Source organism: Macadamia integrifolia, chromosome 1, assembly GCF_013358625.1.
Source record: "Macadamia integrifolia cultivar HAES 741 chromosome 1, SCU_Mint_v3, whole genome shotgun sequence".
NCBI lineage: Eukaryota > Viridiplantae > Streptophyta > Magnoliopsida > Proteales > Proteaceae > Macadamia > Macadamia integrifolia.
This window is the reverse complement of record NC_056557.1, coordinates 2,023,070-2,037,162: the sequence shown is the minus strand read 5'-3', so window position 1 is coordinate 2,037,162 and position 14,093 is coordinate 2,023,070. Positions and strand designations below refer to the sequence as shown.

The window sequence follows — 14,093 nt, the reverse complement described above, 5'->3', positions numbered from 1 at the left end:
TTTTTTTTCTCTCTTCCATGTGATATTATTACCTGTAACATTTTCCCTCAGTTTTCTATCCCACACAATCCTCGTTTTTCTCTCTCTATTTGGAATTTTTCTGTCATTCAATTTTTTCTTGTTCGACATATGAGACTTTTTGTTTAACACATGAGAAAAAATACGCCTTTATCCAAAACAATTTCAAATTTAAATAAGTAAAATCTTACTTTTTTTTTTTTATAATAATAAAATATTCCATTGGTGATCATAATTTTAAAAATTAGATTGGTATTATATTGGCTGAGACTGATTCCAATCTCATACCATTGGTAAATCCTTCAAATCCCAACCAATGGTATCGAATGAGAGTGTGAGACTAGTCCTAAATTTTAAAATCTTATTATTGATTACAAATGGGATGTTATACAAAGTAATTAAAAAAATGCTCACGTTATTATATAGAACAATTTTAACAACTTCCATTGGTTATCTTTTTTTTTTTTTTGGTGGAACCTTCCATTGGTTATCGAAGCAAATATTAAACAGTTAAGATTTTTTGTTTTAACCGTTATCCAAAGCAATTTTAAATTTGAATACGTAAAATCTTCCATTGGTGAATAACGTTCCAAATCACTACCGAAGGAAAAGGAAAAAAAAAAAAAAACATCATAACGTTCCAAACGTTGGGAAAAGAAGGGTAGCCAGGAAATATTTATTTTATTTTATTGGCAAACAAACACCGCCAAAGGGTACCACCTGTCAGTCAAAGTCGTCTCAGTGGCGCAGGCGCCCGTGCGTTTGCTCAAACAAGCGGTTTGAACTCTGATGCGAAGTTTACTCCGTCTTCTGGTTTCAATCTCGTCAAAACCCTTTCTGCCTTTGCGGATTAGCAAACGCTCAATCTCAGTATTGGGTTCGTCCACCACCAACTACAATTCATGGTGTTTAGTTTAAGACCGTCTTTCCTGTAATAATTTTTTTCTTCTTTCTTTGTGATTTTCTTTCTTCAGACATGGAGAACACATCATCTTCTCTTCTAATTTTATGCGGAAAATCACCTGTGGAGATTGAGGTTGCTCATTCTTTGAAGAACAATCAGAATTTGAAGCTTCCCGATAACACTGACCTTCTGCTTCGTCTGCAAACGGAGATTGATGAACCCTCTGAAGAAGATTCGTTTCGGATGAAATACTACATGAGTTCCCTTTCTACTGATTGTTTCGGTAGACTTCTTATTTGGTCTCCGCGGTTGACCTCGACGCATGACGTTGTTTCTCAGTAAGTTTATGGTTTTATGCATCTTTATCTTTGTTTAATTTTCTTCAAATACTCTGTGGGACTGGATTATTTATTTATTTTAGTGATGGGCAGCAATTTTTGCGAGCTTCCTCTTGGTACTGTCTGTGTTGCTGATGTTCAGTTCAAAGGGAGAGGTTTGAACTCTGATGTCCATATGTTAGTTATATTGTTTCTCCCTTTATTTTTATTTATTATTTATTATTTATTTATTTATTTATTGATTTATTATTATTATTATTATTATTTTTGTAATTTGTTTTAGTTGTAAATGAAATTATGTGCATGGCTTTTTCAGGTCGTTCGAAGAATTTGTGGGAGTCTCCGAAGGGTTGTCTTATGTTTTCATATACCTTACAGATGGAAGATGGGCGTGTGGTGCCTCTTTTACAATATGTGGTGACTCTTGCAATGGCGGAGGCGATTAATGCCATTTGTGACGCAAATGTACGTGGTTCTATTTGATTATGTTGGGTTCCAATTAATAAGGAAGTGAATTTTAGAATTTATGTTGGTCTTGTGATATTTTTCTTGAAATTTTATAACCCCCCCACCTTGACATGGCAAGTGCCTATTAGAACTGTTGGTTAGAATCGACTTATTTAGGGGGTGTTTGGTTCGGTAAATCAAATGGTGTATGTATCGGATATGAATGTCGATCTTTTGATAGACATTCTTCTGAATTATGTTTCTTTCTGAAAAATCGTTTGGTTGCCTTGAGGCTAGTACATGTTTCTCGCGGGTTGAGATATTGGCTTCCATAGAGAACTTCTTTCCACTTTCTCCTTTTATACTAGGTGGTAAAAAGGTTGCTCAAATCTGAGTTTAAGTGTTGAGGTAAACTCAGATTTGGAACACATCCTTTGTAATATGGTCATTCATGGGAAGTAGGGTGCTCACTTATGAGGGTCATCCTAGTGGAACCAAACAACTCCAAAAATTAAGAATTATCATTCTAAAGAATGTCATCTCAAAGATTTACCGAACCAAACACCCCCTTATCATTTTGGGAAACACTTTATGTATAATGCATGTAGATGTATAGGACTATGAACAACATAAGTCAACTCACATTTATTTTATTATTCACCTAAAATTAATTTCAACTCACATTCAGATAGCAAATGAATATCTATACTTTTATCCAGTATACTTCCATAACTACTTCATCATTCTTATTTTGATAGAAGACATTTTAAGGAATTGGAAGGAGATTGCAGATTCAGCTGTCAATCATTTTCCCATCCACCATGTTTGGGTCCCTCCCTTCCTCCCCACTCCACAAGTCCACCCCACTCCCTCTCTCACAATGTTATCAAACTCAATAATGGTTGCAGCTCCCTTGCTAATCCATGGCCTGCTTGGGTGGGAGAGGTTTGTACTTTGTAGAGATCATGAAAGCACTGTGGTCCTTTTTTTTTTTGGGTTTGATTGGTCATTCTGATTTGGTTACTGCTAAACTGAAAGCTGTTATTGAAGGCATGGAGATTTCTGTTCAGCATGGCTGGCTAAATCTGATCATAGAAGGTGAGTCCAAGCTTATGATTGGATAGCTTCAATCTCAGTTAGGTAGTCCTTGGAGATAATCAGTTAGACTAGAGTACCGTACTCCAATTGTCACTTTTCTTTCAGTTGGAGACTGAGATCGCTAATCCATTGTCAGAAGATTTATCTAAATCTGGTTTTGACTAGTATGTGTTGCACTAGGGTGCTTTCCCTATTTTGTAATTCCTGCCGAGTTTTCCTACCATCTGTGGTTGATGTTTCTGTTGTTGTATTTTAGCACTGTTTTTTCTCCTTGAATAAAACTTCAGTCAAAAAAATGTTTTCATATCAGAATGTTTCCTTGAGCCTGTGAGCAGTCAGGGCAATCCCACAAATGGTTCCTTGGTGACTGATGAGTTTGGGCTCAGAATAGGGTACACTATTATCGATCTATGAGTCTATGCAGTGTCATTGTGTGCCATAATATCTGAATACATCACTGTGGAGTGTGGATTCAAATAAATCAAATTTTTGTTTTTGTCTCTTTATAGAATCCAACTGGAGGCAGCCCAAAAAACCCTCTACTATGGTATATTCCATAGGCCATGAGTGCATGGTGAGGTTCAAGAAGTCAACAAGTCATGGCATACTGTTTCTTATGTTGTAACTGATTGGCTAGTTAAGCAATGAGAATGAATCAAAGCCATCCTGTTGACACTTAATTATTGTGATCCCTCAAGTTCATGTACTTGGAGGATGGTCTCTTTGAATCTGACCGTATTCAATACCCTTTTCTCCTTATATTTTTAAGAGCCAGTAGATACAATAAATCAAGCTAGAAAGTAAGCTACTGCAGAACACAAAAATAAATACTAAGCTGCTCTTCAAAACAGAAACTAAGCTAGGATGCTGGAAGCTATTGGAAGGCTCACTCATTAGGGCTTTTTATGCCCTTTTCTCTTGGCTGCGGAATCAGAATTAGAATGTGTTCCTAGAGTTTGGGTTTCTAATAACTTAGAGAGTCTTAGGAATTTTCTATTTTGTTCTTAGGTGGTTATCAACATGTGCTTGGGAATTAGTATGTTAAGGAGTTTTTTTTTTTCTTTTCTTTTTTTCATTAAAGCGTTATAGCCTATGTGGGGGAAGAGGCTGACCAAGCTATGGTGTTGAATTGAAATTAAAATGTTGTTCTTCTCTTCTTCTTTTGTCTCTTCAACTTTCCCTTTAGCAATTGAGCCTGTCTGAATAATCCCAATTCTTAAATCTGGATAGCCTACTAATGTTAAGAGATATGGGAGCTTCTCCCCCCCCCAACCCAAACCCAAACCCAAACCCAAACCCAAACCCAAACCAAAACCAAAATCCCCCAAGTCATGAGAGAATTAATTTTGTTTTACATGGTGCAAAAAAGGTCAGACTAGGTCCTTCGCAAATTTTCCAATTCAATGTGCATATGGAAAGGAGATTTTTGGACTGTGTGCTTTAGCTCTTTGAAACATTTGGGTTTTTCCTCGTGATATCTACGATTTTTTATAGGCTTAGCTGCTTTCACACTTTGTTGCATTTATCCGAAGGGGGAAGCTGTTGCAGAAATTAGTTATCTTCTTGGTTGCCTTTGTATTTGGGAAATTAAAAACAATAAAGTATTGCCTAGTATATCTAAATCTCCTTCTCAAGAGATGAATATCCTGAAGCTTAGGGCAGCATCTTGGACTGTTATTATTGACACATGTATGCTATATCTGTGGGTCCCTTCTTTTGGGGTGGGGGTGTTGGAGGAGTTAATCAGATCTCAGCCTTTTGCTCCGCTGATTATGGATTTCTTGGTCTCCCCCAAGTAAAGACAAATAGATCTTGATTGTAGTTCCATTGGGAGCCCAGGTGGTGTGCTTGGGGAATGTGAAGGTAATGCAGTTGGCAGTTGCAATTATTATTTCCCTGTAGGTGTTACGAAGTATTTGCTTAGTTGAGATCCCTCATTTAATTTAAAATCTGCAGCCTCTATTTTAGCCTCTATTTAATGGTCTCAGCTGATTGTTCAAGGGTATTTAAGAATGGTTATCAGCTGGGTCTATGGCAACCTGGTGGCCATGGGTTCGAACAGGAAACAGCCTCTCTACAAAAAGTGGAGGTAAGGCTGTACATATGCCTCTCCCCAGACCCTGCAGTGGTGGGAGCCTTGTGCATTGGGTGTGCTATATATATATATATATATATTGGTGGGGACTCTCTTTCGAAAGTGAGATCACTACCGGCTTGTTGAAGAAGCCCTTCGGGCTCCCTAAATGCAGCCGTGATCTTATCTGTCAAGTAAGGTTTTTAAGCCAATCTTGGACTGTCTCATTTCATTTGAAGCCTCAGTAATCTAACTCTTTGCTGACTCTATGGCTGAGGAAGTTGTATTTGAAGAGGTTATATTGCTAAGGAGGTTGCATTTGAAGGGTTTATATACTTTGGTAGAGATATGTCTGTATATCTTCTTCTGATCCCTGTACTTTTGTCCAATTCCTTGTAAGGGTTCTTTGCTTGTGGCCCCCCATGCTTCTGACCAATTCAAAGATGGACTAGGCCCTAGTGGGCCTCAGCTGGCCCAATTAAGTTTCAGATGCATTCCTCATAGGTTATGAGTGGTAGAATTTGAAGCCTTTGTGCTGGATGGCATCAGCTGTCTTCTAGTTATATTTTTCATGCGTTTTGTTGTTATGAGAACCTTCTTCATTATTAAGTGATCAGGTTGTTTTGAACATTGTGCTTTACTATCTTGTTCGAAATTTTTTTATTTACATTCCAATATTTTGAAATTTAGATGTTTGATACCTTTGGTTTGCAAATTTAATCTAATTTTTCAGGGTTTGCCACATCTTGGTGTGAGAATAAAGTGGCCCAATGACTTGTACTTAAATGGCATGAAAGTTGGAGGCGTCCTATGCACCTCAACATATAAATCAAAGAAGTTCAATGTCAGTGTTGGTAAAAATGCCTTAACCTTCTGGGCACCAAATGCAATTCTTTTGTAATCAGACATACTTGCATATATTTAGGTTTGATTTCATGGCTGAACTTTGCTTTTCTCTTCCGTTCATTGGATTCCCTTTCCTACATGCATTTTGCTTTGCAAGTGACTCTATTGTTGGTTTGGTGCTCATACAAAACATGTTTGCAGGAATGGGTTTAAATGTGGATAATGAGAAGCCAACCATCTGTTTGAATGCAGCACTTAGAGAACTAAGCTCTGATGCTTACCAACTGAGGAAGGAGGATATTCTTGTGGAATTTTTCAAGAAATTTGAGAATCTGTATGGTATCTTCTTGAATGAAGGTGAACCAAATTTATTTCAGCATTTATTCTTATAATTCTAATCTGGGTGATTTGGATCTATGAATTCCATTGACCTGATACGAGATCTTTAGGCTATCTCTAGTTTAAAAGGAAAATAGGACTTGGATTGCTGGAATATTGTATATGGATGATGTGGATGAAATTTGAGGGTGAAATGATGGAATATGTTGGCTGGATCATGGATTTAAACATGTAATTTCTATGCAGTCAAGGCAACCAGCAAATGGATAATGAAACTTGATGGAAATGAAATTTGATAGAGAATTAACTAAATGGCCAAAAAGGACTGTTGAGAAGCGAAAGTCTGGTAGGGTGGGGTTTGCGTGAGATTTTGGAGTGATTGAAGCTTTTTTCACTTGGCTATGGCCCCTATTATATATGGCTCCAAGGTGATGTAGTTAAATCACCCAAATGAGCTTATTTTATTGGAAATAAGCTTTAGGGAGTTATGTATGTGTTGGGCATTTGATCCAATGCATTTTTATTGCAATGGACCACTTTAATGGGCCTATAATATGAGTAGGGGCTTGGCATATAGGATTAGTTAAGTGTTTTTATTCCTTTATTTAATTGTTATTATTATTATTATTATTATTATTATTATTATTATTATTATTATTATTATTATTTTTTCTGAATAAGAAGTTATATCAATGGGAAGAGAAAATACGAGGAACCACCCCCTTTTTATTTTTTTTGGTGTGGGGGGGGGGGGGATGAGAGACAATGCACTGCTACCAATACAAAGAGAACAAGAAAGCTCAGCCCTAAAAAATGGAGGATAGAGGGATGGAGTAGGGAGGAGGGGAGGCCCTAGGAGACAACAATATGCCTGTTCTTTGGGAATTGTCGCATCTAGAAGAGAATCAAAACTTTACTTTTGACTCAGAGACGATAGAGTCCCAATTTTAACAGAAGGATCTTGAATTAGAGGTACATTTCATGAGATTACACTCCATTCAAATATGTGAGATGGCCGCTCCAAAGGCAAGCTTTCCCACCACATCACAAATAGACCTACCAACAAAGGTCATGTCCACTCAAGTCCATTCCCTCTCAAAGGGTAGAATCCTTCTCCTCCTTGGCCAGCATATAGCTGGAAACCGATTCCAAATCGAAGAGGAGAAGGGACAAGCGAAAAAGAGATGATTAACATCTTCAGAGGCATTCCAGCAAAGGCAACAGACAGGGGAAACTGGAATCTGCTGATGAATGAGAAAAGACTGTATTGGGAGGCAGTTAGAGAGGGCCCGCCAAACAAATAAACTGTGACCCTTAAACCAAACCAACTTGTGCGAAGGAAAGATATGACCACGAGTTGTTATGAGATCCTAGGCCAATTTAGAATTGAAGAAGCCTGAAGAAGGAGACCGAATTTTCTATTGTTGTATGCCGGCCCATGGATTGATAAAATAAAAAACTGATGCATCCCATATTGCATCGAGGAGATAATAGAGGCCCAAAAGAGCATATACCCCAAGGGGCTTCAGTGATTGACACTTACCAAGGCATTCGTTATCTTCCATTGCTTTGTCTCCAAGGATATAGTTTCTTCCTAAACGTGTAGGATGCTTGGGGGATGTATTAGCAACCTATTTTCTTAGTTTCATATTGTGTTATTTCTCGCTTCCATCATTGTAACTTTCTATTTGGGTTATTTCCTTTCTTTGTAGTTGATCTCGGCTGTAGAATTAGTGTGGGTAGAGGTTTGAGGTTAAGATTTATTTTCCTTTAAATATGTAAGGGCTATATGCTCATTCGAGTGAGTTGAATATTGAATTAGATTTTACACCATTATGTGTTTTGAAGTCTTGAAGAACTTCACCCCTTCCAAGCCTTGAAGAACTTGTATCGTGCCGGCTGACCCATGGTTCGAAGTTTCAAAACCATGGCCGAAACTGAGATATCTCAATCAAAACCAGGTACTTTTTCCAGCCATTTCTGAGGTTGTGTTTCAGTGGCCATATGGAGAATTTAGGTCCTGAACTTGTAGGACAACCTATTTTAAGTCTTGTAAATACAATGGAAACATTTTTAAAAAATAATGACTCCCAATTTTGGGTCAGATTGGTAGAACAATCTCCCCTATGCGATGTTTCAGTATCTTAGAGTTTCATGCAATTATGTCATGTATAGCTTATCATCCACTTTATTAGTTTTTCTCTTTAAAAAAATAAGTTCTATTAAGATAACAAACATGAAGTTCAGTCACACTGTCTTACATGTCATTGATAGGGCCATTCTATCTACGGGATGGGTAAAACCATAGAAATCTCTAATACCAAGGCTGACAAGGCACCAATGATGGAGAGAAGAAATGCCATTTACTTTTGTAACTGACAAGCAAATAGCATTCGCTTTTGGTCTCAATTTTTTCTTAGTGGCCGCTTGAAATTTGTAATTGACAAACCAATGGATTTGACCTGGAAAGTCTCTGGTTTTCCTTTACGTCTCCGATTTGACCTGGGTAAGATTTTGTTGTTGTTGAGCAACAAATCCTCTTGTTCCAAGCTTTTTTGGGCAAGATTTAGCCAAAAAAGGGAGCAATTAGGGGATGGGAGTGGTTTTCTTCAAAAACAGGTGAAACTAGTCGAGATAACCAGGACTGGGTCAAAATTTCGACCGAGTCTCGTCGAGGTACAGTATTTATATGAATTGGTATGTAACATTTCGCCCGAAACATACCGACACGAAATATTGTACCGAGATTTCATTGAGACATCAAAATCTCGGTCAAAACCATGTACATTTTGTGTTTAGATATCGGCTTTGACTTGAGACCTAGTGAAACCAAGTTATTTACTGAGATCTTGTACCATGGGCTAAGCACATCCTCACCCTTTATCGTTCCTTGAAGAGTACAACAGTTGGTCTCACTTTTCCAGACTGCATGATTCCCTTCTATGGGAAGGGACATAAACCCCATGTTGCCGCTTGGCCAGCGCATCAACTTGCTGATTTACATCAAGTGTTGTATGGTTGAAACATCAGGAAGGAGGAACATGAATTGCACCACTCCCATCTACTGGACTGTTAGCGAAGAAATGAGAAGAATGCCATCAAAGGGACGGTAATTTTTATGTTTTCCTTTCTTGGATGATTTATGGAATATAATTAGAAAGAGAACCCACCTAGTTGGACGACAGAAAAATACAATTCTAAGATAAAACCCAACAAACAAAGAGTCATAAGTACAGGTCATCATGTGAACCAGAAAACATGATATCTCTGCCACCTTTGCTTCTTGCCTACTCTCCCCATGGAATTGTTGAATCCAAGTCTCCACAGAAATACGATAGTCAAATCTAATGAGACAAGGGAGCTGCCACAGCCCCACAACTGAGGTTAATGGTCATGTTCAGCATATAGAGTATCTCCAGTATCTTAGCAAATAGCTGATAACTTTCCAGTCTGAGTAAATTTCCAGCCACTGGTCTGTGACCTCAGAAATTTAGCTAATATATTTTGAGATCCTATCCCCCTCACCCCGGCCCCTGGAGAGGGGGGGGGGGGGGGGAGTGTAGCATTGTAATAATCATCTACATTCTAGTTTCTTTTTTCCCATATCATTGAATGCAATCCTTTTTTTTTTTTCCATGCAGGATTTCAAGCTCTTGAGGAACTGTACTGTAAGACATGGTTACATAGGTAGGAAGCAACTCCTTTTATTGCCTTTTTTTTTTTAATCTGCAGACTTCAGTGCCTCTTATTCTAGTTTTTGGTGGAACTTTGAGGCACTTGGTTCCTAATAATTGTGCTATGCCCTGAAAAGTTAAATCTTTTATCTAATGAGCGTTAGGTTTATAAGAAAATGAGCGTTAGGTTTATAAGAAAATATGTTCTGATAACTGGTTCTACCTGCGACCGAACAAGTCAAATGTTAGTAATCTTCACTGTATAGCAGAGAAGCATGACAGGAGCACTTGAAGCACGGTATTATAGCAATGAATTCTTCTTATTATTATTTTTTCTTGGATGGATAAATAATTTCATTACCAAGTGAGAGAAGAATATACAAGGGGAAGGGTGGGGGGAACAAGACCCATAGGGCAAAACCTACAAACAAAGAGGGGAGCCACAACAAACAAAATGGGCAAGCCCTACAAAATCCAAAAGGCCATCAATGGGGCCATCGAGGGGAGGGGAAGAGAATAGAGGTGGGGAGACCTAGGCAACAACAATGAGCCTGTTCCTTGGATATTACGCTCCATCCAAATATGGTTGATAGTAACATAAAGGGCGAGCTTCCCAGTGATTCACAAATGGAGGAGCCAGCATAATTCATATCAATCCAAATCCATTCCTTGCTTTAGGGAATTCTTATGACGTTAAAGACTAATATAATGAAATGTTAGTGGAAAAGATATCTTTGAAGGGAAGCATGATGTTAGCACTTGAAACATGGTATTATAGATTTATAGAAATGAATTGTTTTATGACGCAGCACTTGGACTTGTATTAAGTAGATATTGTAGCATAGCGAATTTAGTCTTCCTTTTATTTTTTCGCTTCTGTTGGGATTACTTTGGATGGTAGGGCCAAAGTTTTCCCCATCTCAAAGCTAACATGTCTTCCTGGAGGAATCTAGCTGCCAATGATGGATGAACAGAGAGGGCTAGGGTAGTACATGTTTCTTTTATGCTTTCTCCGCACCCGGGGGGGGGGGGGTTTGGAAAGAAGTGGCATCAGCAGCGACCCTGACATCAATATTAAAAAAGCACCCTTCTTACCGGTTTAGCTAAAAATCCTTTTGTGAAACCAAACATTCCCGTAAGAGGAATGAATTATTGTGTTGATCTTGATTGGCTTTTCAAAATGCAATCTTGATTCTTGTAGGTATCACGGACCTCCATCGGGATCACGATATGGCGCATAGCACGTGTACACATGCTAGGGTTCGACGCTAATGAGATAGTATCCCCTGGTCATCAAATGCCAAGGGGGGATACACATTATGGGTAAAAGGGAGTCGCCACCTAGAAAGGGTCTAGGACCCATAAATGTCTCCCCCAATCAAGGGAGAGAGACTAATGACTCTGATGGATAAAGCTGGTTTGCACCAAGATTCTGGACAAGTGTCAAGTGACAGACTGGGAAGGTGTTAGGCACCCAGTCTGCCCGGCCCTAAGGCCGGTCTCTTTTTGTTTGATCAAAATTTGTTTGTATCCTACTAACTAGTCCTAAATCTAGGTCACTGAAAACCCTAAACTAAGTATCTAAGTATGATATGTGAAAACCCTAAGCCAAGTGTCCAAATTATGCTAGCTAGGTTATGATGCAAATAATGAAATGATTACGCTAATTAAAAATTAAAAAACCCTAAATGATTTAATTGATGTATTATGAGTCTTAGATTAAGCTAATGAAATAAGCCTAAACCAAGGATTAGTTTAGCAACTTATGAAACCGTAAATTAAACTAATTTGATTAATTGAGCCTGACCTAGATGGATGATCAATGAATTTGTGAGATCCTAAATTGAATTAATTAAAATGATTAATCCTAATCCCTAATGATTTGTGAAATGAATTATTGCAATCCTAATTAATCTATTAATCTAATAGGTAAAAAGATTTTTAAAGAAAGACAAAAACTTGAATTGAATGGTGAAAACTACCCAAATCTAACTATTTCAGATGGAAGTTTTGGAAAACCTAATCAATCTAATAATTTAAACAATTAAAACTGAATTTTAAGAGTCAATTAAATGCATTATGAACCCTAATGAATCTAATGAGTTAAGACTTTATTTAATTAAATATTAAAATAATTATTTATTTAACTACCTCAATTTAAGGAAATGGAATCTATCTATTAAATATACAATGGTTGTAAATGTCCCATGTGGTGATGTAAGTGAGAAGTGGATAAAATATGAATACTAACTGACCTACATGCATGAGAAAAATGAATTGATTTAAACAAAAAAAAAAAAAAAAAAAAGAATCATCAAGTATAAAAAATATGCTAATAAACACGAAGCATGGCAAACATGACATTGACTAACCTATCTAAATCTAATGATTATCCATATGGCAAGATATCCGAATCTAAATTAAATACACAATTAATTCTAAAGGGACCCTCTATTTGAGATAAAAAGAAATGGACCGAAACGGGTTCATTTTATCAACTCGAAAATCCAAGAAACGCACCTAATGCTACGAGCCGATTTGGGGGGGCCAGCCACGCCCTTGCTAACATACGCCCTAGACTATGTCCCATACATTATTTAGAGGAAAATAAAATGAAATCATTTTTTATTTTAAATTTTAAAATTAGGGGAATCCCAACCCTAAGTTCTAGGACTGGATACATTACAGACCTGAAATCAAACCAAAATGGATAAAAGAAAAACAAAATAAAATAAAAACAAAAGGAGGGGAAATCAAACCAAACTGGATAAAAAAAAATAAAGAACAAAAGGAGGGGAAGATTCCACATAGAAAACATAAATGAAATAACAGGTTGTGGGTATTACAAATATGGACTATCTAATCAGCAAATTAAAAAAATAACAAAAAACAAGAAAATAAAATAAGAAGAAGAAAGGATGTTCGGTGGCTGCTGGTTAGTAGTTGCAGCAGCTAGGAAGAAGAAGAAGAAGAAGAATGAGAAAGGAGGTTCAATGGCTGCTAGTTATTAGTTGCAGCAGCAGGGAAGAAGAAGAGAAAAAGATGAAGAAGAAGAAAAAGAATGAGAAAGGAGGTTCAATGGTTGTTGGTTATGAGTTGCAGCAACAGGGAAGAAGAAGAAGAAGAAGAAGAAGAAGAAGAAGAAGAAGAAGAAGAAGAAGAAGGAGAAGGAGAAGAAGCAGAAAGGAGGTTCAATGGCTGCTGGTTAGCAGTCGCAGCAGCGAGGAAACAGAAGAGAAAAAGAAGAATGAGAGAAGGTGAAGAGGTGAGTTGTAGGTTCGATTAAGGAAAAAGAAAGGAAGGAGAAGGGAGTGGAGAGGTTTCGGCCATGGTAAAAGAGAAAGGAAGAGAAGAAGAAGAAAGGAGGTTCAATGGCTGCTGGTTAGCAGTTGCAGCAGCGAGGAAACAGAAGAGAAAAAGAAGAATGAGAGAAGGAGAAGAGGTGAGTTACAGGTTCGGTTAAGGAAAAAAAAAGGAAGGAGAAGGGAGGGGAGAGGGTTCGGCCATGGTAAAAGAGAAAAGAAGAGAGGAAGAAGAAGAAGGAGAAGAGGTGAGTTGCAGGTTCGGTTAAGGAGAAAGAAAGGAAGGAGAAGGGAGTGGAGAGGGGCGGTTGATTCTCTGCTATAGGGAAAAGAAGAAAGAAAGGAAGAAGAGATGGGGGAAGAGATTAGGGCTTGAGATCTAATCTAAGGGTTTATGTCTAAAGAACAAAAATAAATCAAAAATAGATCAAATAAAACCTACTTATTAAGTGAGTATATCAAGCCACAAATAAAACCGATTAATTGAATAAAGATATAACAATAAAAGAAAGCAAAACAAATTAAAATGAAAAATAAAACGAATTAGCAAAAACAATGGATTGGACCCAATGACCCAAATCAAACTATATTGAACCCAATTAAAATGAGATAGACCCAATTGAACCGGAATCAACTAATTCACGTTTAATAAACCATACTAAATCAAATTAAAGCTAATTAACCTAATTAATCTAAATGAACCAATTAAACCTAAATACACATAATTGAATCGGAATAAACAAATTTATATCTAATAAATCACATTAAACCGAATTGAAACTAATTAAACCTAATCTATTAAATTAGATAAACTAATTCTAAATTACAATTTGGAGAAGAAAAATACCTTAAACCCTGCTTTAATCAAGAAACAAGGAGAGATAATCCTCGTGCTTTAAGCCCAAAATCGAACCGAATCGGACTAGATCTCCAGGCTCAAGGAATAATTAATGTGTTAAACTTTTATACTTAGAGAATATTTGATTTTAGAGGGAAGAAGTTAGCCAAAACCTTGATGGGGCCATCCTCTCTCCCAAATTCTCAATTTTTTCC

At 37.3% G+C, this 14,093-nt stretch overlaps 1 protein-coding gene across 1 annotated transcript; it reads left to right on the top strand.

Annotated features, from left to right (window-relative positions):
* Positions 1–734: 734 nt before the first annotated feature.
* Positions 735–9,815, top strand: LOC122080726 (biotin--protein ligase 1, chloroplastic-like). Its single transcript, XM_042647577.1, has 7 exons — positions 735–895; positions 993–1,260; positions 1,354–1,415; positions 1,577–1,725; positions 5,613–5,733; positions 5,927–6,082; positions 9,706–9,815. The coding sequence occupies exons 1-7, from the start codon at positions 808–810 to the stop codon at positions 9,753–9,755; spliced, it is 894 nt and encodes a 297-aa protein (XP_042503511.1). The 5' UTR covers positions 735–807; the 3' UTR covers positions 9,756–9,815.
* The last annotated feature ends 4,278 nt before the right edge of the window (positions 9,816–14,093 follow it).